General features: G+C 40.7%; 1 protein-coding gene across 2 annotated transcripts; it reads right to left on the bottom strand.

Annotated features, from left to right (window-relative positions):
- Nucleotides 1-502: 502 nt before the first annotated feature.
- Nucleotides 503-25,460, bottom strand: klhdc3 (kelch domain containing 3). Of its 2 annotated transcripts, none has more exons than XM_041050135.1 (11): nucleotides 25,408-25,460; nucleotides 23,403-23,644; nucleotides 21,935-22,111; nucleotides 21,557-21,672; nucleotides 21,401-21,472; nucleotides 19,711-19,924; nucleotides 18,927-19,013; nucleotides 17,538-17,646; nucleotides 6,662-6,735; nucleotides 5,826-5,904; nucleotides 503-3,276 (listed from the first exon to the last, which is right to left on the bottom strand). In XM_041050135.1, exons 2-11 carry the CDS (start codon nucleotides 23,554-23,556, stop codon nucleotides 3,210-3,212), a joined length of 1,149 nt encoding a protein of 382 aa, XP_040906069.1. In that variant the 5' UTR covers nucleotides 23,557-23,644; nucleotides 25,408-25,460; the 3' UTR covers nucleotides 503-3,209. The 2 variants fall into 2 exon arrangements, with proteins under 2 accessions (XP_040906069.1, XP_040906068.1); XM_041050134.1 differs by lacking the exon at nucleotides 25,408-25,460 and adding an exon at nucleotides 25,263-25,401.

The raw sequence follows: 25,460 nt of genomic DNA, 5'->3' as shown, positions 1-25,460 counted from the left end.
ATCTAATGATGCATTTATTTTGGTAACGCAAGAGTCACCCTGTGTGTGAAGTTTGATCTGCTACTTGCTAAAGACTTCCAACAAAGTTAAATGAGAACAAGATGCAACGTGTTTGGGATTTTACATCACTGCCGTTAAAAAAATGTAATGCCAATATATTTAAGCAAAAAAAAAGTCACTGACATTTGTCATAAGCATTGCCTTACTGGAGGTAAGTAAGTAACCATCACTGAGGAAATTTGTTGTGCAGGTATTTTATTTTTGACCATAGTGTCTACATTGTCATTTACTTTAATATCTACTTCATATCATATTCCTGAAAAGTTCTTGAATTAAAATACCATCACCCATAATCTTCAAGCAACAAGAGACCAAAGTCCTGAAATAAAAATGACTCCCACACCACACAGAGAAAAAAAGGAAGTAAAGAAATTTTTTTTTTCATCAGTTTTGCCAACGGCCATTTGGTGTCACATAAACAGTTTGATTTGTTCACCAGAAGTTGTTTTTTCTTTTTTGTTTTTTTTTTTGTTTTGTTTTGTTTTTTTAATGTGTGTGTGGACACACGATTAGCTTCCCTGTGGTTTCACTGCATTACCTATTGTATAGTCCAAGTAACTGGGGTACTGAGGAATTTCAAGTGTGTGATATGTCCATATGCACGTGCAGTGCAGAGGGCATACGACTCGCTGAGTCACATTGGCACCACCGGTCTGTAAGTAAAATTCAGACTTGGTTTGGGCAGGCAAATGTCTCAAACTCTGGAGTCTCTGTAGGCAAAAAGCAGCATCAACATGTCTCCTCTCTGTAAGGCCTGACATGCCACGTTTGGCTTTAGTGCAGTTTATCTGGCGACCTCAACCTGCATTTAAGATTGTTTTACACTGCTTTACATGAAATACATAGATTTGTAAACATTTACGATGTAGGTCAGTGTTATTCAGTGCTGATGTTTGGGACCCAGAGTCCTGCTGGGTTTCATTCTAAACAAGCCAATCAGGGACCGAATGATACAGATTAAATGTAACAGGACAGAAAGACAACAGCACTCTCTGTCCCAAAGACCAGGACTGAAAAACACCGATGCAGCTCACAAGTGTGTGGTAACACAGTTCCTATTCACATCTTAGTTTTAGGGCTTTGTATTGTTCTGGACCAAATACAACTAAGATCCATGGTGAAAAAGTTCAAATAAACTGGCAGTATTAATAACATCTCTTCTGCCTGTATAGTCATCCTCACTGAACCATTCACTTCAGCATCATGCTGTATTACTTCTTATTCTTACTGAGAAGATTTAAAGGATATGCCTGCTGATATTCTACATTTTCTTATTGTCAACAAAGACCAAAACCAATGATTAACTGATATAACAAGGATCGTCTGTGAATCTACAGCCCGATGTATCAAACACAGAAGGCTTTCAATGTTATACGAAAACTATTAAAAACACATAAATGAACCACAGAGTTGCACCAGGTGCCATGTTTCGTCATAAGAATGAAGAAATTAGCTTCAGTCAATCCTAGACAAACCCTCCTGCAGCATTAGGTACTTGGACATGCACGAAATCAGTGCCTGAAAATAGACCCCCACCAAATCCTCTCTACTCTTGTTTGAGTAACAATTGCTAAAAACGACGCTGCCCAGTTGGTGTAGCTGTTGTTGTGGACATAAAAAATACAGAATATCATCAACCTTATCCTTTAATGAAAGTGGATGGAGATAAAAATCTTTTAAAAAAAAGAAAAAAAGACCAACACCACTCCTATGTTTTCAAAGTTTTGTTCTAAAATTTGAAATTAGCATTAATAAAAATCAAAACCCAGCCTGAATAACCATCCCCAATTTGAGCTACTCCGTGTAATTTTCAAGCTGTGTGGTGAGCGTGTAATCTAATAACAGCCCTTTTGCATTTAAAACATCTGCTCAGGTATAGCTTTGCTCATAGTTGCACACAAACACACGTGCACACTTTCCTGGTTTTTCACTGTACTCTGAAGAAGCAGGTCACGAGGAGAGTCTCTGAACGCTGTAGGATTGTCTATAAGAGGAACAACTACATTATGCATACTAGTGATGATCTCCCCGACAACAACAGGCAAACTGAAGCAGGTGGGCAAGGATTATGTGTAGACAGGGCCGCGAGCTTATACACATACACAGTATATATTTGCATCATGATTCCCATCCACATTTGGCACTGAAAAACAAACGAGAGGGGTGGTGGCAGATGAGTCGCACTCTTCCAGGGACACTATGACATTTCTTGGAAGAACACGCGAACCACAAATACAAACTTCCATGTGAAAAGGCTTTTTTTCGGGGGGGGCAGTATATGTCTCCTCTGTGGGAAGTCTTATTAAAGACTCAATGATGCATGCTATTGAGGGAGGTAGATGGATTTGACAGTTTGCCTCAGCCGCCTTGCAAGTCGCCTTTGAGACACTTAAGAGCAGTGGGGTGCCAGACAAGTTATGATGAAGGAGGGGGAAAAGCTAAGCGCTGAAAACCAGTCAAACAGAACCTTTCGCAAGCGTTATACTCCAACACAGTGGTACCAAATACTCTGTCTTCTTGCATTTAACACCAGAGCACTAAAGCTAGCCTTGTCCGTACATTGTGTACAATAACTTCATTTGCCTCAAATGGACATGGTAGTTTTATGTGGTTTTAGGACCAAGTTAAATTTGCAAGATATACAAACTCATGACCACCTCAGTCTCTTTATATCTGGAACAGAAGGTTCACATTTGTTTCTTCGGGGAGATCTGTTGAGTGCGACATCGGGATGACATCCTCAACAAAGAGGTTAGCTCTCAAGACCTTTGGCTGAAATTCCTGTCTCTTCCTGTGCTTAAGAATTGAAGTCTATGATTATCATAGGCTGATTGGATTTCTAGAGGAGGCTAGAAAGAGGAAAAAAAGGTGAACAGGTGTCAACGATCTCTGTCTCACAGAACTGCTGTCTTCAAGGGTTAAAATATCCTTAGACATGAGAGAGCTCATGGTGTCCAAGGAAGTCATAGGCAGGATATTTTGGTCAGTAATGAGTTTTCACTTGAAGAATGTGTAAAATAAATCCAATACAGATCCAAACTCTACAAAAAAAAAAAAAAAAAAACAATCCCTCAAAGCTTGGTTGATTAGAAAGATAAAAGCCCTGTGTCCTGAAACAGAGCTCTGGTTCTGCTTCACACTCAGCAGCATCAGCCATGGGAGGAGAAGATGGGCCTGCTGATGTTGCTGTTGGTGGTCATGGCTGCCAATTCCCACCTGGAGTGAAGGAGAGAAAGAATTAGTGACAAAAATCTTTTATCTTCAGGAAGGTGGGAGGCTCCAGGGTACTCCAATAAAATGTTTTTTTTATATGTTAATCAAATATGTTGAACTGATGGTGAATATATATAATCTTCATGTTTTCAGTAACTTCTTCTGATTCTGATTGAACAGCCTTATTTCTTAGATCTTGATCTTAGATGGTCTCTATTGCACTGGAAAATCCAGCAATTGTGTGATATTTGCTCTCACCTTGTGCTCCCCCTTGTCCGAGCCAAGGGCTACGATGTGGACAAGGATGAGAGGAGGCCCCGCTGTAACACGAGAACCAGGAGCAGGGGCTGACAACAGGGTCTAGTGCTGACCTGATGACAGGTCAGAGGTTGAGCTCCAGATTGTTATCACTGGCTCTGGTTTCACACTCACTCCTTCTCAATTGCTTTGTTCGTTTTTTTTCTTTGTCGTGCGCGTGTGTGTTTAAGAGGGGAGATTGGCATTGGAGCTGGAGATGCCAGTGAGGGGCAAAGGGAGTCTTGTGACCCCACCAAAAACCCACTAAGGTTTAGAAACACAACGGCAAACACTGAGGTGGGGAGAGTGCAAGGTGGCAGTGATGGTGCGAGAGAAATGTGAGGCTAAGAGGAGTAATTAGTATCACGTTCCACATGATAGTAAAAAAAAAAAAAAAAAACAAAGACACTTTGGTGCAACTCCTCCATTTCAGACACACTTGTCTAATGAGCAACATGAGATTGACAAAGACTATACACACTATTTTACACTCAACTGTGTGAATATAGTCTCTATGCAGCATAAATATTATGCTCTTTTTGTTGGAAAACTTCTGATTTCAATAAATGTGAAGCTGATAACTTAATACCAGTCTGAACATTTCACCTTAAAATGCAACTAAGTAAAGGAGGCTGACAAGACTAATCCCTGAAAACACACTATTTATAGACACGTATTTTGCTTTTGCATGTTTTAAAGTCTAGTGTAAAATCTTTAGCACAACCACTACAATTTCCCTACCTTATGATCTCAACACATCAAAGTGGTGCTCTCAAACTTTTGACTCATTCTCAAATTAATTCCTGTGTCAAAATAATTTTTAAACTTATCAATGAGAGGGGGAAATTAATCCATCACACTAGTTTCTTGAGGAAATAGTGTTTGCCTCACAAATATGCTGCAACTCCATGTATCTTTAAAAATGTCAGAAGGTGCTGCATGTTTTTTTTGCCACTGACTTACAACATAGAAGGTAGTTTATTTGCATTAATCCTAAATTATTTCACTGATTTTATAGAAAGCAAGTTGTTTTGTGGCAAAAAAAAAAAGAGTAGACGCCAAAAAAGAATTAAAGCAGACAACACTGAGATTCATGTTTAAGTCCTATCTATGATCTCCATCTTTATCATGAGCTTAGAATATAAGAGTGTGTGTGTTCTGAATTAACACAGCAGAACTGCTGGCACTTTCTTAGAGTAAATTACTGAGCCAGTGACTAATACTGTTACATCCTTTCTGGCTGTGATGAAACCACCACCTTCACCAAACTCTACAAAACACAGGTAATTGATAATTCAACATCAGGCTGTCTGAAGTAGCAGCTTGTCTGAGAAATTATTTTGCCAGCACTTTTTAACAATCAGACCTGAATGATTTGCTCCAGGGATGTGAAATATTATTAACCTGTAAAATTCTCTGTATACTCCAGTTTGGGAAATGTGGTTTATAACTTTTATGGTATGATGGAAAAGAAGACAATTAGCATGTAGAGAGGCAGAGGAAGACTTTGGAGCATTTTAAACAAAACCACAGCATTTTAAAACCCAAAGAAGCTGAATCTGAAATTATGTCAAGAGGCAAATCATTTGTTCAGTGACACAAAATGAATTAATCAAGAGCCAAATTCAGATCGCACTCAGGGATCTTCACTTGGCTGGTGTTAGGTTGGTTATTATTTCGTAACCACAGAAACTAACAAACGTTTTGTTAGTTTAGTCGATTTTGTCGGCTGGATTGTGCTAGCAAATATGTTTTGCTTTTAACGTGCAGTTCTGCCAGCTTAAAAAACATTTTGTCCAACAGAATACAACACGTTCACACTACAAATAAGTAGAATGAGAAAGTCCTCTTCCTATTTTGGTCTATTTTCTTCTGCATGTCAGTGCAGCGCCTTTAGTGCAAACTGTACACAGGTACACAAGACAATGAACACACTGAAAGCATCATGTTGACTATGATGATGTCTGATTTTTCTATACACAAACCTTTATGCTGGTAGCTAGAAGATTATATAATTACATACAAATTTCACACGTAGGGACTTAAAGTAAAGTCAGACAAAAGCATAAGTAAAAGTTGCACTGGTTAAATGAAGGATAATGAGTCATAATTAGACCCTTTTAAAAGCAGCCTCATTATTCAGAGAGACAGAGTGGTGACAACAATGACAAGCATAATACAAACAGCATGAACAACAATATGTCAGTTCTATGACAAAACAGCACTAATGTTTGAGAAGGGGATGCTTATCTGACCTGATATCATGTGGGAGTCCTGACTGCTCCAGACTGTACTGAATAACAGCTATTTTGCATAACGTCTTCAAATTAGGGCCTGAAAAGAAGAGAAAGTGTAATGAGTCACAGACTGATCACAGACGTTAATCATACTCAGGCTAAGAATATCCATTTCAGCTGTGGGAATTCAAAATTGAGTCAGGCAGGTCAGATCTAAGAATCTATAGATGAAAGGGGTTAGATCTGCTCTCCTTGATGCAAGAAAAAAATTACCATGTTTTTTTTTTTGTTTTTTTTTAATATCATACTGAAGAAAAACATCTGAAACAAATAACAGTATTCACACATGAGAACACGATGATGCTGGTGTTACATTAACTTAACACACTAATCATTTTTATTGTAAACCACCTTTTCTAATACTAATTGCAAACTTCCTCTCAATTACCACTACCGTCATGGTTGATCCACCATATGGTCAGTGATACAAGGTGTGAAGGCACACGCGACTGGCACGTGGAGGCGTATACCACAGGGGATGCCACTGGGTACTGCCAGTCCCCATACGGTTCCTGTGTCCCTGAGTAAGCCCACCTACACAAACCCTAACTGTGACCTGACAGCATTACAGGCTACCCCAGTGCAGGCAGGATATGGCTATATTTGGTAGTCGGTGAGACGGAAGTGCCCCACGTGATAACACAAATCACGGCCAAGGCCAGGCTTACTAGGCCAGGTAAGAAATGAACATAAACATTTATTGAGGAGACCACCAGATGTCTTATTTAACCAGGCAAGGAGGCTGAAAATACTGACGTGCTACATGGGGACTTGACAATGACAGGGATACTTACTGAAGTCTAAGATATACAGGTCTGAATGATCCATGAGGTTAAATTCATCCCCCATTCCTTGCTCTGGACAGGGACTGTAAAGAGAAGAAAGAATGTTTTCATAAAATTAAAGCTGTCAACAAAAATACATTGAAACAGACAAGAGGTCAAAGCTTCAAACCCATGCAGGAAAACAGTAAGATCTTAAACGTCCTGTCTGTTTTCATGAGTTTGAACCACACAACTTGCAAAAGCTGTATTTGTTGCTCAAGTGGTTTACGGGGGCAACTCCAGCTCCCAGGCTCCCTGACACTAACCTTGTCATCCACCCTCTCACCATCTTTCTTTAATCACTAAGGTTCATAATCAGAGGGCCACAGATTGTTCCCCAGAAAGAGCAGCACTGGTTGCAGAGCACTCTGCTCTCCTTATCATAGGCTGGCATGATTTAAGCCCACAGGAAGTCGAGCACTGCAGTGAGACGGCAGGCTGGTCCATGCTGATAGTCTCCCAGAGCTGTGCAGTCATTGATATCACTGCACATCTGTTTCCTGCCACAGCTAAGCGCACACACACCTGTGACACACCTGGTGCACCACAGCCTAGAAAGCCTAGCTGTATCACAGCTCTCTTCAGTCCCCATCTTTGTATAAATTAATCACTTAATTAACATGCAAAACATGGCTACTTGGAAGGATAGTGAATACATAACTGAAAGTAACAAGCTCCAGTCTTTGACACAGAACTAATATTTTAAGGAAGATTTATTCACACAAGGCAGTAAGTATATTCCTGTATGTGTGTTTGATGCATCTCATGGGTTTATATCCATAACAACAGCACACAAACAAACCTGTCCCGGATTAGAAGGTAAAAATGCACATCACAGTTTTACGCTACCCAGAGGACAGTGTCAATCAAACAGGTGCCTTCACCGAGCAGTTTAAAGTCTATGAATATCAATCATGTAGCCGGGTTTGGTCTGTACGAATAGCTTCACAAGATGCTTTCTGCTACGCATGGACTGGCCTCTGACTAGCATCTGTCCAACCAAAGACACCATCAGACACCATTACAGTACTGCCAAATCAATCTAGGCGAAACTACCTGTTTTCAATTGCTTTGAATTACACTTATTATATTTCCCTTTTCCTTCAGTCTCTTTCCATTTTTCATTCAACCATCCTCCTGCTGAACATAATACACTCTCTCCCCCTCTGTCTCTCCACCCATCCATCTCTATTCTTCTTTCCCGCTGTCCTCTCCATCGTGTGTCTCCCTTTTGCTGCGTGTTCAGGATGTTGTAAGGGTTTTACGTTGCTAATCTTGCCTAAACAAACACTGTGGTGGCTTAAAGCGGCCAGGAGAGGTGCAGAGCACGAGCGCAGTCGTCCCAGGGGGCCAGCTGGGGAAGTCATTACGCCCCCTGCCCCCCCAGGAGGTGATCCACCCGGGCTTACAGCATGAGCCTTTATCAGAATACCCACAATCCCCCCCAGTCATCATCAGACTGTGTATTCCTGGACCTGCAGTTCATTCTCCTGGCTGTAACATTACTGTGGTGATTAAAACGGTAGTTTTCAATTCTGGCCCATTTCAAACTCAAGAGAATGCAATCTAACAGGGACTTTATAACATCTGCACATCTAGCAGGTTGTTATGAACTGCTTGTCACAAATACAGCTTGTTAAATACAATGACCTTTATAATGAAAAGCAAAAATCCAAACACTCTGGCTATGTTAGATATTGAGTGTGAAAAGAAGCCACTAACATCAACGGTCCATCTCCATTGCAGGAGTAATGAAAAGTAGCATCTCTGTCTAAGGCACACACTGCAGTGCCTGTCAACTACTGTGACTACTGTGATGTGTGAATGGGTCCAGATAAGGGGATGCTTGAAGTGGAGCAACAGAGAAAGATGAAGACTGCATCCCCTGGGACAGGGCTTTCTCGCATGCTCATGGATAATGACAGTGTGGGTGTGAAATTCGGCAGTACATCAGGGAATGGTAATGTTTTATTGGTCACCGCAAAAAAGGAAGAGGCTGAAGAGGATCATTGAGGCCAGGGAGGGAATAACGGGATGGTAAGAGGTCTCTGATAGACTGGCAGTGGTTGGAAGCGGGAAAGTCACAGTGTGTGATTTTATGTGGTGTCCTGGAGTTTGATGGGTTACTCGATCAGCAATGTATCTCTATGTGTGAAAGTGCTCCTCCCCCTACAGCATCACTGGTTCCCAGTCTGACTGAGGCCTGAGTGATGCTACTCCCCCACTAAAACAACACTGGTTGCTATTTCAAACAACACTCACTGAGGGTGTCTAATCACCCAATTGCCGGTCCTTTCTAGCAGTGCACTGCCTGCTCCACCTCATTATCTTCCACACCGAGGTCTCAAAACGGTAGAAGAAAGAGCAGAACTACTGTCCTAAAACTAATGAGGGAGCACCACAGAGCCTGGGAACACTCCACACTCTCTGAAGTGTCCAGCAATTTAATTGCCCACAAATTTTGCTAATGACTTTTAGAAACAGCAACAATGCAAATAAAGTGACGAGACAAAGATTGAGAGTAGGAGGAAACTCCATCAGTGACATCTCTGCTTTCCATGTCTGTTTTCAGCTGCTTCATTGGCCATATCCTCATTCTTGGGAGTGATATGATCTGCATCCTTTTCCTTTCTCCACTTCCTATTGAACTTTGGTCCTTCAAAACCATCTAGCTCACAGGAACTCATCACCCACTACAACTTCCTTAGGAGCACCTTATCAGGATGGCCAGACATGCTTCAATTTATTTCAGTAGCACTTTGGTAATAAGTGAAAACATTGGGAACCTGCTCGGAACAGGTAGTGATAATACAACAAACATAAAAAAATAAAAACCACATACAGCAACTTGTAAAGTGCTTCTACATTAATACAATATGCAACACATAAAGCATGATAATAGGCATATTAGATAGATAAAGGGACAGCATTTTAAAAATAAAAAAATTAATTATAAGATCATGGCTGCACTGTGGCAAGGCTGTCAGGGAGGTGGAAACACTTATACATGCACTATATGCATAACGGCATGCAGCCAAGCAATTATTAAAAATGTCAAGTAATTTACTACAAGTAGCTATAATTATTTGGTAACAGCATAAAATATTTTCCACTCTATATTTACTTCTATAAGGGTTGGCAACGGTTTTTTGGGGCTAAACTTTCATAAACAAATCCAACAGACTTAGTTATCACAGATCGATGGGTTCCCGTCTATTTCTTGTGCCTTAATCTCCACTGTCCCACCTCAGCTTACCAAGCTATCTGTGCCCCCTCCTGGGTAGTGGCTGGACAGTGGATTAAGACCTGTAGCTGCCCAGACCTAAGCCCCATGCAGAGGGTGAGATAGAAACTACAGCTGGCTCCCCGAAAGAGACGCCTGACTTCAGATTAGGCAGAGGAGATGCTAGCTGCTAGGGAAGCATGGATCTCAGATTGCAACCCCTGTGGACAAAATGTAGTTGGACTTGGTGGTGTGACTGGAGAGGAAGACTGGCCCCACAAATCTCAAGCACATACAAATTTAGTCCCTTTTATCATGACAGGATGTTATCCACCTAGCTGCCCATAAAAATGAGGAAGAGGACATTACTGTTTTAGGGCCTTGAACGCAGCTGGTTAAAATACAGGGGAGGGTTTAAAGGGGTTGTCAGATGCTCCTCTGTAAGCTGGCAGATTCATTTTGAAAAAATAAGTTACTTCCTCTATAGCCCCGATCTTCACCTGCAGCTCATAAGAACAGGACTCAAGGTCAGAGACCAGGAGACACTCACAAGAGGAAATGCTGATGAATATACACTAACTACAGACCATAATTTTAGAACATATATGGTTATGGTTCATATCAGAATAGCTCATTAATACACTAGCTGCTTTTGCAGACCGAGGGAGTATCTCTTCATATTCTGCTCGTTTCCTTTTGCTGTTTCCTCTCATATTAGTCACATCATTCTCTTTTACAAAAACATTATTTTTCAGAAAAATCTATTTCACTGCAAAGCAGTGTTTGCTGACATGCTGATTGTGAACAAATTACAACACAGTCCGTTAAATCATTCGGGTGCCGTGCTTTGTTTGTAATTTTTACTTCTCTACATAGTCTAGCATTGTTCTACATAAGGGGCCTGAAACCACCAGGAGGTGTTTCTGTTGTGATGACAGCGGTAAATCAAAAGTTAAACTAACACAATTTAGACATGTCAATTTACAAGGATATCATCACAAAGAGTCACCTATGCAGGCTGTTTATTTGAGCTGCTGTGTAACACTCAACCCTCTGACACCTTCATGTATACAGCCTGTTAGTGGGTTAAGGAGGGTTAAGATGCAGATGAAATACTATCATGAGCTTGTCTTTGAAGAGTAAATCACAGTGTTGCTGCACTGCCCCGAGGTCTTGTCTCGCCACGTGCTGGATGCCCCATATCCTGCCGGGGTCACCTCCACTGTTTGACAGGTTTTATCTCAGGCATACGAAACACACACACACACACAGACAATTAATAAAGGAAACTTCTGCAGCCTACCCTTTGACACTGAAGGCCAAACGACAACATGTGTGTGGCATCAAAACCTATGGTGTGTTGATAGGCATGTTTCCATGGAGCCAGGTTCCACTGTGGCAGATTTCAAGATATTATGGGCTGTATTAAGTGCCTAAGAAAGGGCCAATATTTGCATTCAACAATAAACAAAAACCAAAATAGAAAGCAGGGACTTCCATGCAATACCTCACAAGACAATAAAACGCTTTAGAATTAGTTCCATCTTAGTCCTATGTTGTGTTTAGTCTAACATTTGAACTTTCAGGTTCAACAGTGATAACAAGCCGCACTTTAACCAGCTATCATAACAGCAAGCCTTTCAAACATTGATAAGATGCAAAAGGACCTTGCAGGTGATATCAAGGCACCAGGCCTTTGACCTTCCTGATCTACTAAACAAAAAAAAAAAAAAAAAAAAAAAAAAAAAAATCTCTGGACTCTGTAGAAGCTCTCCGGCTCAACAGCACGCTGTTTTGAAATGACCAGTTAAATTCCACACAGATTAAATATCATGGTGAGATTTTGGTGGATTAAACTAGAGGTTCTGTGCTGGGATGTTTTGGCTACCAGTGAGATTACCTACTATGTGGTCTCCCTCTTGCTCAGAGAATATAGCAGCCACACTCTCTCCCTACCTGAATATTCAGTGGTAGCAGGACGACTGTTTAAATTTAACTAAAACAGACTTGAAGCTTATAAGCAAACGATATCTACTTGTATAATACAGCATTTAGTACTAAATCAGGATAATGAGCATAAATGTTTCTGCATCTAATGTTAGGAATGGCGTCAGCATGCTTTCCATCTTTACTAAATGTACCAAGCGACTCTGCATATTGCCAAATGGAACACACGCGTTAAGGCTGGCAGAGCGGAGTAAACTTGTGCGTGTGTATGTGCACCACTCTGACGTCAGCTCGACGAGAGGAGCTGTGAGTCATTAAGTCATGTGAATACACCCAGACACATGCAAACACACACACAAATGGCACACTACACCGGAAAAGACAAAATGATGGAATGGGACTGAGAGTCCTACTGGCCTCTGCTCCGTACAGAGGCCAGTAGGACTCTCAGTCAAATTCTGACCCAGACAAAGTGCATCACAAGGGTTGTGATATTTTAAGGTTTAGGCTTTTCATAGATGTTTAAAAAGGCAGTGTTAAACAATATCAGGAATTAATATCTGCAACAGGGCTACAATCAACATTTAGCGTTTTTTATTTATTGACTGATCTACAGATGATTTTCTCAGGTGAACAATTAACTGTTTGGTCTATAAAACATCAAAAGAGTCCAAGGTGACAAATTTACATGTCTTGAGAAGGAGAAGTTGGAACCATCAAATGTTAAGAAAAATGACTTAAATGAACAAGGAAGCAGCAACTATAAAAAGAAAACGCTGTAGCTATAAAAACCAGTTGCCTGCTGGAAGCACAAGTATTAAAATTGCAGCACTTATTACTTTCTTTGTCTGTCTGTAGGCGGTGACCTCAACATGTCTACATTTGCAGGTCTGAGCTGGTGCTACCACAGCTCTCCTTTCCTACAAGTTGTGCACATTAGCGTGCTTCAAACCGATAGGACCAAAAAAGTTCCCCCTTATAGAGTCAGTGACTTGCAGTCATTACCACTAACCTCATCATCCTTTGTCTGAGCTCGCATGAATGCAGATAATAACTTTGTTTCTTACATCACTGGATCACATAAAGGTCAGAGACCTTACCTGGGCCTGCCAAAGTATACTGATGACATCAAAGAGACTCATTCATTGCTTAAGGCCACTTTGGCTTTGTTAGACCTAAACTGACAACCACTGCTGATCCCTGCTGCTCACAGTGAAGGGCAATTAAAACCCCTTTGAAGAACAGTCCTCATCTGCAGTCCGTATAAAGGTGTTGAAGGGCTAAAAAAAGCACAAAATCTCAATTCTGCAGATGACTGGGATGTTAAAAGATCATAACATTTACCAAAGACAAAAAAAGCACGCCCTTAATCACAGAGTAAAATTCAAACACAAAGAGATGATTTAAATCAGGCGTCATTACAGCCTTCAGAGAGGTATGAATAGCTGTCACGGTAAGAATATACTCCCTAAATGCAACGATGGAAAGAATACACGTCGTCATGTCCAAGTAGTTCAAGGGCCAGTACCAGATTTCCCTTCGCGGATTCCAAGCTGTCTGCTCCCAGCATGCCAATCTGTCATGTCCTTGTTCACATCCTGCCCCTCATAGGATGCCCTGTTCCCAAGCTCAAAATGCTTCCCGATTTAGCCCAACCTGATCTTTTCGTAAGCAATTATACACAGAGTGTGATGAATGCCAGCAATGACAACATAAGCTCAGCAGGAGATAGATAATCTATGTGGCACTGTCTTCATGTGCAACTCAACTGTAGCTGTGTTCAGTTCCTCGGAAGCTGAGAGTTAGCAAAGTACGCTGGTCATTGCTTGTGTGCGTAGGTGAAGGTCAGTGCAGGTGGAGTTAGTCATGCATGGGTCGTCCTTCGTGGGGCAGTGAGCAAGTCTCAGTAAATGAGTGTAGCAGAGGCGCTAAGGGTATATCAAATTGCGCTCTGTGAGAAAGAATGCCCCCTTAGGTCATAAATCAAGGATGGGGCAGAATTTCGCGCCTTTCTGCAGCTCAGCAGGCCTGTTTACACTGATGTAAGTGGCTCTCAATAGACTGCCACTAATGCCCGGCCTGTATGCAAGTGCAAGTGTGTACTGAAAAAAAACCCATACTCACAAAACAAAAGGATATTCTGCACTTAATCCTGTTTTATGGCAACCAGTTTCACAGCATCTAAATAGAGAAACTCAGTGCATCAAGGTTCTAACACACTTCTCACTAGTCTTTTTATTCACTGGAGTCTATACTGTGCTGTTAATGTTTGTTTTACAAATCTGTTTACTATTAACACACCTCAGTGTTAGGTCCAGTCCAAAGTGGAACCCCCTTTGAAAGCGAAGGTCTCTTGGACTTAATAGTTTTATTGTCCTTCACTAAAGTGATAAATTATTCCTGAACAAATTCCTGCAGGCAAAATAAATATCATAAACTGGGAATAAATATCAACAGAGGGGGTTCTGTTTTGGATCAATCTGAAAGGACGACCAACCCAGGAAAACAAGATATGCACCATAAATTTCAACACAATTTCCTTGGCAGACCTACCAAAATGAGGAGCCCCACAAAAAACACAAGCAAGGTGTCCAGCAAATAATTCATGACGGCCTGTGCGAGCATTTGTCAATTGCACTGAGACAGACACCAACAACATTTTGCCCTGTTAACTGCCCTCATGTTGTTGGGTCATGCAAAAATAAACACAGAAGACAAGGCAATGGTTGGTTTTAAATGTAATGTCCACACTAAATTAGAAGTGTATAATGAAAAAAAAAAACTTGCTCAGTCTAATCTTAAATCATTTCAAATCATCACAGAACTTAAAACACCAACGGAATAGAAAGAATAGAAAGCAAAGAACCAATGAGAGCGAGAAGAAACCACTTGGAGTGTGTTTGTGTATCTTAGTATGTGTGCACGTGCTTATGGGAGTTCCTGTGTGTAAGAGGCTTAAGGGTGCTCATGTAAACAACAAACACTCAATGCAGGTTAAGAGAACCTGTGTGGCCAACTTGCTTAGAGCCTGCAAGGCTCATGCTCTAATTTGTACAGTAACAGGAAACAACATCTTGGCAGACACAACAACAGAGCAACCGCTGTTTTACAGAACCCTCCTCTTTACAAATAACACAACCAAAACAATAGTCTCCCCTACTAAAAATACTTGGTGTGCATTCAGCTTTAAGGTAGAAAAACTGAACTGGCCCCAGCTTCCAAAAAAATAAAAGATAAAAAATCTGCCCCAATGCTTTTAAACAGGATGTTGCAGTTACTGTGTGGTGTTTGATTTCTTCCTCTGTTCAGCCAGCACCCTCCATCATCCCACCAGCCCCTACGACATTCCCTTTTCCAGCCCCAGCCCTATCTGCTCACAACAGGAAATCATGACTCCTTAAAACCCGTCCTGGACTAATCCCGGCGAGAATCCAAACAATGCATAACAATCTTCAAAAATAAGCATTGTCTTAAGCTCTTCATCTATTCCAAACGATTTCTGCCTCTTCCTCAGTTCCATATCAATAACAAAGTTTACTGACTTTTGACTGCTTCTGCTTATTAACAGCAGATTTTGTTTCTAACAATTGTGCAGCTGTTGATTTTAATATGAAGTCACTTTTAAAAATAAATCTGCTGGAGTGCACTTTAGTATATCCCTAAAAATACTCTGTTAGATTATATATATTATTATAATTATATATTTTCTAACAGTAGCAAAATAATAATTTTAATGGCTATAATGCTGATGCCTAACAGATGGATCAAGATTACACTTGTGTATTAGGGTGTGCTCCTCCATACGATGTGATGGCCCCTGGAGCAATAGAAAACTCAGCAGCAGCCACAGGCCTTGAGGACTTGAGGTCCTGTAGTAGACGTAGTGGGGCTGAGAGGACTCTTATCCACAGGCTCCCGATCTTCACTATCAGGTTATCCCAGTGGGGTTTGCCTGATAACATAGCCTTGCTGATAACAGTAGCCTAGGTCCCAGACTACTCCGGACCATGCTAATGCCATTAGCTACCTCATTACTCCACTGGCTGCTGGCCTATCAGAAGCCCGTCACCAGCCCAGCGGCACCTCACCAGCTACGAACCCCCGGCAATCACTACTGTCTTACGGCCAACAAGGGACTCATCGCAGACTGCTGTCTACAGGAGCCAGACCCAGAACCGTTTTTCAACACAAACTGCTCAAAAGCACAGAATGTTGTTTGTCTTGAGACCATGTGCTTCATAAAGATATTGATGGCAAACAATGAAAAGCCTCAAGAGTGTAAGAACTGTGAGAAGTGTTTGTAAAGAAAGGAGTTGGTAACATTTCCAGTTTCAAGCCAGGCTCGGAACTTATTAGGCAGTTTTTCTTTCTTCATTGCAAACCAGTATTTCATCCAAATGTTTTCCTGTTTGGAGACATTAAACAAATAATTCTGGGGACTTCATTCAAGTTTTGCATGGCCCATTCTTTTGAACTAAAATGTGTGGTTACGATAACATATCGCTTCACTGAGCATTTCCTTTATATGTCCGTTATTTTAATAGAGTGACCCCTTCACCCTACCTTAATGTCTTTGTACATCTTTGAAAATAGCTTGTCCTTGAGAATCTAGCAGCTTGGTATATTCTGGCTCCATTGTCTGTTTAATTTCTGACAGACATGTATTCTCAGCTATGCAGTAAGGACTTGAATCCATGTCTCACAAAAACAGTTTTCATGGATTTTTAGCTTATAGTTTGGGAAACCACTGAAAGTGCTCTCACTGCTCTCTCAATGGTTGTTTGTCATTATAGTTTGTGAAATTCAGTCTTTGTTATATTAATTTTGACCAATGTCTGGAAGACACAGACCCAAATACAGAGATAAATCCTAATTCTAAACTTGTTAAGCATTTTTCTAAAGCATACAATGGGTTTTAATAATGATAAATGCGTTCCTACAAAGACTTGAACACACTGACAAGACTTTTCAATACAGTCCGATTTTGACTGTAACACTACACTACAACACAATGACTTTGACAAAAATAAATGAGACATGCTGTTCATTATGATGGATTACTAGACTTAAGCAAGTTTTACATTTTTTGCAAGTTGGTTTCATATCCTGTTGACATTAATGAAAACCAACGGTGTCTGGGGCGTGTGACAAACACATTTTTCAGTCTAAAAACTTAAAGCATGCTTCATATAACAAACGCCATAGATCTTTTAAGTTCATCCAAACTTTTGACTGAGACATTCTGTATATTTTCTAGATGAGACCCGCACAACTAAGAAGCTGAAAGCTGATGCTGCCAGCTGCATTCTGCATTTAGCTGCGTGGCACCAAGAAAACAATGGTTCAGCTTGCACGGGGTGGTTTTTAATTTAATTCATTTTAATAACTTAGGGGCACCACAGCCATGGTCGCAGAGGCAGGGGAGGCGCGTCTCCTTCACCACCACCGCACTCTTAACTTGCTGCACCACGGCTGCCCAATAACCTCAATGAATAGCAAATTCAAGAGCTAACCTAAACAGCAGAGTTTTACAACCAGCATAATCAAAAGGGGAAACCTAACAGAGAAAACATTTGGGAGTCTCTTTAATTGCAGTGCACATATAAACCTTTAAGATACAAAGCTGTGTCCGTTTAACAGAGTAAATCACAGTTCAAGTAATATTTTGTGACTCACCTCGTTCCTCCAAAGAGGATGATTCGATCTCCAACCATACAACAGCACTGCCGTCTTCGTGGACATGGGCCTTTCCCCTTTGGTTCTACCTTCGTCCAGGAAAAGGCTTCTGTTGTGTGTAAACACAAGAATAAAGTTGAGATAACAATATCGAGACATGATGGAAAAAGAAGAAAACATAAATAAATGTACATACACCTGGATAATTTCTTTTGAGATGGAAGACTCTCTGGAAAACTTAAGATAACATCCTTGCCTTAAATAGCTCAACAGAGAGATCTTTGGTAGAACAAATTTTGATGTGTTGGCTGCATCACAGCAGCTTTACAAACCCTCAACCACTTAAATTTGCATAACCCTACTTGTGCTTTCCATTGTGCCAAGGGAACAGGGATAAGGGAAGGAAAACAAAATCTAACCATTTGATCACAGAACTTAACATTTCAGAAATAGAAACAATTCCTTTCCTCTGCTCTGCTGAAGTGCAACATGAGTGACGATGTTGAAGCTGTCTCAGTTGTTCCATATAAGGATGAACTGTGTAGCCTCACACTCTCAGAGCCAACAGCATCATAGCATCTCTATAGCAACAGGGCATTCAGACATTAGAGGATAATTAGGACTATAGCTGAGGTGCTGCCATCTAGTGGCGTCTAAAGAAATCAGATTCCAGGTTCACCCAATAAAAGACTCTTCTGCTGGACATGAAAAGTTATACAGAGTACTTAAATAATATATTAACACTTTGTGATGTGCTAGGCTAACTGTTATGATACATACTGATGGAAAATCAGCATCAAAGTTTATTTTTATAACTGATGCACTGGACTTCAAGCTGATGTCAGGTGCTGTATTCAAAACTTTTTTGTCTTCCATAATACAAAGGTGTGATAAAAAAAAATCAATGTATAATGAAATTCTAATACCATATATGATGATAAATAAACCTACTTGGCGTTGCCTAAGATGTAACAATAATATAACAATAGTTTGTTGTGAAAGAGAGCACAAGGTTTCTTCAGGACTTGAGAATCAATTTGGCAACGTGTAAGAGCAAACAAAAACTCCAGTGGCTAAATTATTTTTAATTCTTTTTTTCAGTTTTTTGTGTGTGTGTGTTTTTGGCACAAACACAGAGTTTTGCACACAATAAGGGAGCTCCCAGCTACTATCATGAGACTGACAATGATGTAACAAGGGAGGCGAGGATTGTCTGCATGACTCTCTACAGAGTACTGAAGAGGAAACTGGATGAAAGCCAACTAACACTGAGAGTAATGCATTTCCTCTACGGCGGTAAACAGTCATCGGTGCAGGTAGATCACAAACAAAATTACTATGCCCTAAGCTAAGACATGTCCATTCTGTCATAAATAAGTAGTGAATCACCTGGATTGAATTTCCAGAGGTCATTGAAGTGCCGGTCCAGACGGGCATTGTATCCTCCAAATATGTACAGCTCTCCGTTGTAGGAAACTAAACACAGACAGGAAACACAAAACATGAACCAATTTTATGGTCTGTCGTGAAGATCAATGACATCTGCAGCACAGTAAATGAAACCATGTGAGCCCGTTAAATTAGCAGGATTTGTTTAATCAGATAATGTGGGCAGAAATCGCACTGCTGTGCCGAGTAAATGCAGAATGAATAACACTGTTTATACTCCCACTGGCCAAACAACAAAAAACAAACCATGCCTGAGAATGAAACGGAGAAAGGTCACACTGGAAAACGACTGCAGTCTGCACACAAATGAATCATCACAACAAGAAAACTTGAAAATGATTCTATACATTCGTCCTCTTAAAAACACATTATTTCACACTATTCAAACTAAGAGAACCATTTGTTAGTTTAATGGCAAGTACCAGATCATTAACCTCGCAGAGTTAACATGAAAAGTTTCATAATACCCAGAGTTTATTCAGAAATGTGTGCATCCATTGCCCCTAATTAAACAATATTCTCACTGTTACTCTCTATATAGTCTCTTAGTGACACAAATCTTACATTCAACTATAAGGGCTCACAACAATTCAGGTAACCATCTCTAAATGCATTATGAGCTAAAATATTATCTTAATTGAGAATACTTCAGAATAAAAGCAAAAAATAAGCTTATCACAAATTTGTTCATCACAGCATTTTTGTGTGTGTGTTTGTGTCTTACAGGCTGAATGACTCCTGCGTCCCTCTGGCAACGGCTGTGTTGAAGGGGTGCTCAGCCAGCAGTTGGTCTCTGTGTCGAACACTTTGATCTTGTTGCAATAGATCTCGTTGTTGGAGTGGAAGGGACCGAAGCGGTCGGCGCGTCCTCCAAACACAAACATCTTTGTCCCGATGATGGTGGCTGAGTGGAAGTCTCTCCAGCGTGCCGGTGTGCCCTGTAAAGAGACGACCAGCAGATGATGCTCTGACTGTGATACTTTTGCACTCCATAAAGTTTCAGTGGAAAGAGAGAACAGAGTACGTAGCAAGGATGTGGGTGTAACTTAGACTTTTACAACATTTATAAATAATCTTAACTACATCTCATAAACTGGTTTTAGTTCAAAACTCTCTAATATCTCCAAACTTTCTATCCTCATCATAACCCTAGCTATAAAGCTTCATTTTCAAACTGGCAAAGCTGAAGCGTCTCAATCAGCAACTTTGGGTAAACAGCGCCATCTAGTGGACTGAGTTACCAACAACAAAGGTACAGTAAACTCAAACCTCTTCCTAGCCTTTCAAAAATAATGTACTGTTAAACTGACATTGTATAGATTTTTTGTGGAATCCTAGCTCATAGTAATGCAGTTTATAATGTCTGTGGTTACTTGTGCACAATATATAAAAAACAAATATACAACAGTGAAATGTGATTTGTTTCCACTGAATGAAACTATACTAAACAAAGGCATGCTTCTACTCCCCTTGCATTTAGCTGGCCTATAGCCACAGCAAAGCCTTTCACATGCCTTCCTTTCCAGAATGTGCTGCCACTGTTTTCCACAAATGTTCTGCAGGCAAGCAGGCTCTTTAATGTGCTTTGTAAATAGAGCAATGAATGGAGACAAATAAAATCTTGCAAAACAGAAAGGCTGTATAAATTATACAACTAATGCTAAAATTAAAAGTGACCGGCTTAATGAAAATGATAAAACTAACTATTTAGAGTCACAGTGCTCTAGAAAAAAAGGCCAGGAACACCGAGCTTGGTGCAAACGAAATGTACTTTAAACAAAATCGCATTTACAGAAAACAGGCTTTGAATAAAAGCAGGGAGGCTTGTTTTCCAACAAGAATGCAAGTCTGAGAACATGCAGGGAAAAATGTATTATTCAATCACATGCACAACTAAATCTGTAAGCACCACACTATAATCTCCTTGATGACAAAATGTTATCATTTAGGAGCTAAAAATTATGGACTGGTGGAGTAAGTCCTTCCTTCACCAGTCCATAGTTCACCCTAGGGACTGGTGTCTCTGTGTTTATCACATGAGCAGGTTGACTACGTACAAATACAAATGGCATTTCTCCCAAAAGGGGAGTGTACATAATCCTCTGTGAGGCTTTTCGTACTTGGCCACCTACCAGGGAGCTGCATTACATTGCAGTGTTTCTGTATCCAGCCAATCTGACCACTAGGCGCTTGTGCAGCAGTACTGCCAAACACAGTAATAACCAATGGTTTGTTGATCTCGAACAGTGCTTTGAATGTAGCTGAGCTTGTTGCCAGCCCATTCGATCTTTGTGTTTCTTTGAGTGAACACTTTATGTCCATTTTTATTTGGACATGAACATTCAATCTGAACAGAAAGACCCAAGACATTTTTTACATCTATGAAGAATTAACAACTCGTGGTTGTAACTTACTCTGGCATTAATTAATGACCAAACCATGGTGGTGGTGTCCAGCTTGTGGATGTCATTGGAGAAGCAGTCAGCCTAAGAAACATCAGAGGAGACTAATTAAATCATGTTTTAACATTCAGAGGGCAAGTCCCATACTGAGGAGTGATAAAGGCTCACCAGCTGCTCATATCCTCCAAATATATACATTGCCTTCCCCAGGACGCAGGCTGAGTGGCCATCCCTTGCCCCTGGAACAGTCCCCGAAATCCTGGGTGTGAACCATCTGTGGGTGTCTGTGAAGCGGGAACAGTTTATATCAACTCTAAGCACTCTTGTGAGGGACCTAACCTCTCATTTTACAGTACTGACATAACACTTTGAGTCATCTGCAACAGAAAGCCATGTCACATATAAGCAGGTGTTAGAGCTCCCTGACATAAAACAGTTTTCTCTCCCTTTTGCTATCACGACCTTAACATCAAACAGGTGCATCTCAAGGAAATACAGCATGGAAGTACCACTTAACAGCATGAGCTTAGGTGTGGGTCTACTTACTGACATCAAAGGCATAAAGCACATTGCAGGCCCCCTCTGTGTCATTACGCCCACCCCAGAGGTAGATAGTATCATCCAGCAGCACAGCTGTGTGGCCATAACGCATATACGGCACTTCACAGGCACGCTCGTGTCCTCCCATCCTCACTGGAGGCAACTTCATCCAGCGTAAAGAGACTGAAGTACAAAACCATCAAGAAGGGCATATTTTTAAACTTTTGTCTGAAGAAAATATATTGACAACATATAGATAAGACAAGCATCAATAGCAAAATACATATAACTACAAATAACAAAAGTATAATGGTAGCCTTCTTTTCAGACAGTCAACATTTTTAAAGGAATTAAAAAAAAAAAACTTAGAAGCAGCAATAATTATTAGTGAAACTACTGTTAGCCACATGTGCTAGAGATTTAAATATAAAACCCAAAATGATGGTCAGTAGTAACATTTCACCAAGCTCTTACAGTTGTCTGTCATGTTTTTTTTTAACCAGTGTATAGTACGACAAGATGTAATGCAATGTCAATAATCTAAATTAAATCCAAACTACTTATTTGCAAGTTCATTTTTTGCATATTTTGAGAGACTCAAAACAGAAAGCGAAAAGTAACACACAAGTAAAAAAGGAAAAAACAAAGGACTTAAAAAGGCAGCAGGGTCTGCAGTAAAACTGACATCAAAGACAAGGAGCACAAAGCAAATGACAAGATAAAACACTGAAACAATAGCTAAAGTTGGTCCTGTTTCCATTTCAATCAGCCAAAGGCATCTTTATCAAGGTCTGTTTCCACAGATCTTTTCATGGTACAGCAATAGCAGGTAGGCACACGCTACTTTAGGAAGTTGTAAAACCCTTAAGCAGGTGGTTGACAACACAGAGGGAAACAAAATACACATATAAAATGGGTTAGAAGGAAGCAAAGAGAACCGTTTTATAAAAGCTCGAGCAGCACATTTAAAGAAAACACCTGTGTTTGTGAGATAGCAATAGAAAAACAACTAACAGAGAGATTTTCACAAACCGCAGTGTAAAGCTTGGGGTTTTAATTGCCACCTGTACTGAGCTACCGTTATAGTGGTAAAGGTTCAATAAACTCAGAAATACCCTCTTATCCTTTTTTCCTAATTTGAAAAACAAATATTTTCCCTGTTGTACTACAGATAAATACAGATAAACTACAGATTAACTTAAAACATTTCACATAAGTATACTGCATATACTGGGGTTACAGTGTAGTCCTAATGAACAATTCAAACACTTTTCACAGACAAATCAAGAGTGCTCAAGACCAGAAAATTGTATTCTTTTTATTTTGCAATGTTGTTTTACAGTTCTTAAAACTACAAAGAGATGAACAATCAAGTACTGGCAACACAGCTGAAAACAAGTGCCTCAAGAATTCATATGCCTAAATCCACAACCAGCGGGATCCACAGAGATATACGTATATATTCAAAACCTACCTGTGTTGAAGACATGCACATCAATCTGACGGAGTGTCTCGTAGTCCTCCCCAGAGCAGTAACCTCCAAAGGAGTACACCTTGTGCCCCACCGCCACAGCAGCATGGTTGACTCTCCGCGGCCCTCCTTCTAGGTGCACCGACCAGCGCAACATTCCACGCGCAAGCACCTCTGTGACTGCGAGTCCTTAGACCATCACTTTGTCGCCGGCATAGACCCCATCAAGCCAGCACCATCGAAACCTGTGATCACAAAAAACAAGAGGAGTAGCACTTAGGAGAAGAGTGGGACAAACTGGGAGGGGCAACTGAGTAAAACACAAAGGGGAACTGTTTGTCCTCTTGGCCTAAAAGTTGCTCAGCTCTGCTGTTGCTGACAGGCTCACAAGTCCCGTATTATCTAAGCTGGGAGAGTATTTTAAGAGGTGATTAGACCCACACCTACCACTCTTATTTCCTTTTATTCACTCTTGTCCCTGTGCCCTCCCACTGTACTACAAAAGTTTTAAATATAGAATCAGATAAACAAATATGTATCCCTTTTAGACAATATCATATCAATAAAAATGCCATTTGACTGTCTTGGCAGTAGGCTTTGCATGATAGGGTGATCATACAAACCCAAAATGTCTCTTGAAAAATAAGAGCACCTAAGGAAAGATCTGCAGCTCTTAGTTTGATGGCAGCTTGTAATTCAATAACAATTCCAGCAAAAAGTAAAACATTAACAGATTAATTTTCACTTGCTGCCTATTCGTCTGACAGAAACGGCCTGCAGCTTAGGAAAATCAAATGAACTTGCTCCTATGTGGCCTTGCTTTTTCGGTCCCAATGACTCACTTCCTCACTGACCTCCAACCTTTGTTTGCTCTTAAAAATAAACCCCCAGAAGACCATTTAACACAGACCTTTCTATTTCAAGCCCACATATTTCTGAAAAGCAACAGGCCAGATCTAGGCAACGTGCAAATGTGAGTCTTAACTATTATAATAATTGTTTAGTCAACCACTTTGTCATTGTTTTGGAGCGTACTATGAAAGCTGCCACGTAAACTCAAGACCATGCTTGGAGTAAACTCACTCCTCAAATTACAAACACAGATACAACGTGATGGAAATATCGCCTTATCTTTGCTGCGGTAAATCCATTTCCAGTCGTTTTCCTTGAATAAAATTAAACAGCGACTGTCGCAATTCTCACCCGGTGTCTTCCTCACACTGACTGTGAGGACAGGGGCATCTTTGTGAGAGCTGAGCTGGGTGGAAAGCTGATTCTACACCCTCCTGACCCACTCAACAGGATATTGTTGATATCAGATGACTAGCCAGGGCAACTTCATAAAACCACCGCGGCTTTGTACATAATGGGACTCGGTTAAAGGACAAGAAAATCGATACATACTACCACACACGTCTCGGTTGGACAAGCATGTGGTCGTTGATTGATAAGGCTAATCGAGACCCGGTGACATTGAGCTGCAACACGGCTCCTACAGTCAAGTTAACGCCTTGTGCACGAGCTAGTAGACGTTAGCTATCAGCCTGGGACAACACACACCCATAAGGGACGGCGACAAAACCCCCCGGGGTCGCTTGTCTCACACCAAGTTTAACAACAACCGTTTATCGATACTAGTGCTCCAGCATCCAGCTGTTTGATAACCAACTGCCCGGGAGCAGAAGCTGCTGCTAGCTAGGCTAAAGCTAATACACAAGAGCAACCTGATTTAGCTGTTAGCTAGCTAACCTGGACAGAATAAAAAACGACCGGCAAGAGTTGCAACATTGGCGTTTAATTACAACTCTAAAACCCGGTTAGCTAACAGACAATAATATCAACAGAGTATTATGATTTCGTTACCTTCAGGTCGAGTCGGTTGCGGGTTAACTGGGGTTTAGACAGGCAGTGCTATCTAGTGCTGACCCAAAACAAACGAACTATTCTTTTCTACTCGTATTTATTCGAGTTCGACGGGAATCGAGTTGAGATGTTCAGTACCACAAACCTGTAAGCTGCTGCTGATACCGACTCTAGTAGCACTTGCTGCCTTCAACACTT

The sequence above is a fragment of the Toxotes jaculatrix genome, chromosome 11 (assembly GCF_017976425.1).
Source record: "Toxotes jaculatrix isolate fToxJac2 chromosome 11, fToxJac2.pri, whole genome shotgun sequence".
Lineage (NCBI taxonomy): Eukaryota > Metazoa > Chordata > Actinopteri > Toxotidae > Toxotes > Toxotes jaculatrix.
Note: the sequence above shows the minus strand (reverse complement) of the source record. Positions and strands in the feature narration are given on the sequence as shown.

Coding starts and splice junctions, on each gene's coding strand:
- klhdc3 (XM_041050135.1), bottom strand. CDS start 23,556: ATGTTGCGCTGGTCGGTGCACCTAGAAGGAGGGCCGCGGAGAGTCAAC. Junction 21,473..21,556: donor TTGGAGGATATGAGCAGCTG/GTGAGCCTTTAT, acceptor GATGTTTCTTAG/GCTGACTGCTTCTCCAATGA. Junction 19,925..21,400: donor GGTCATTAATTAATGCCAGA/GTAAGTTACAAC, acceptor GTCTCTTTACAG/GGCACACCGGCACGCTGGAG.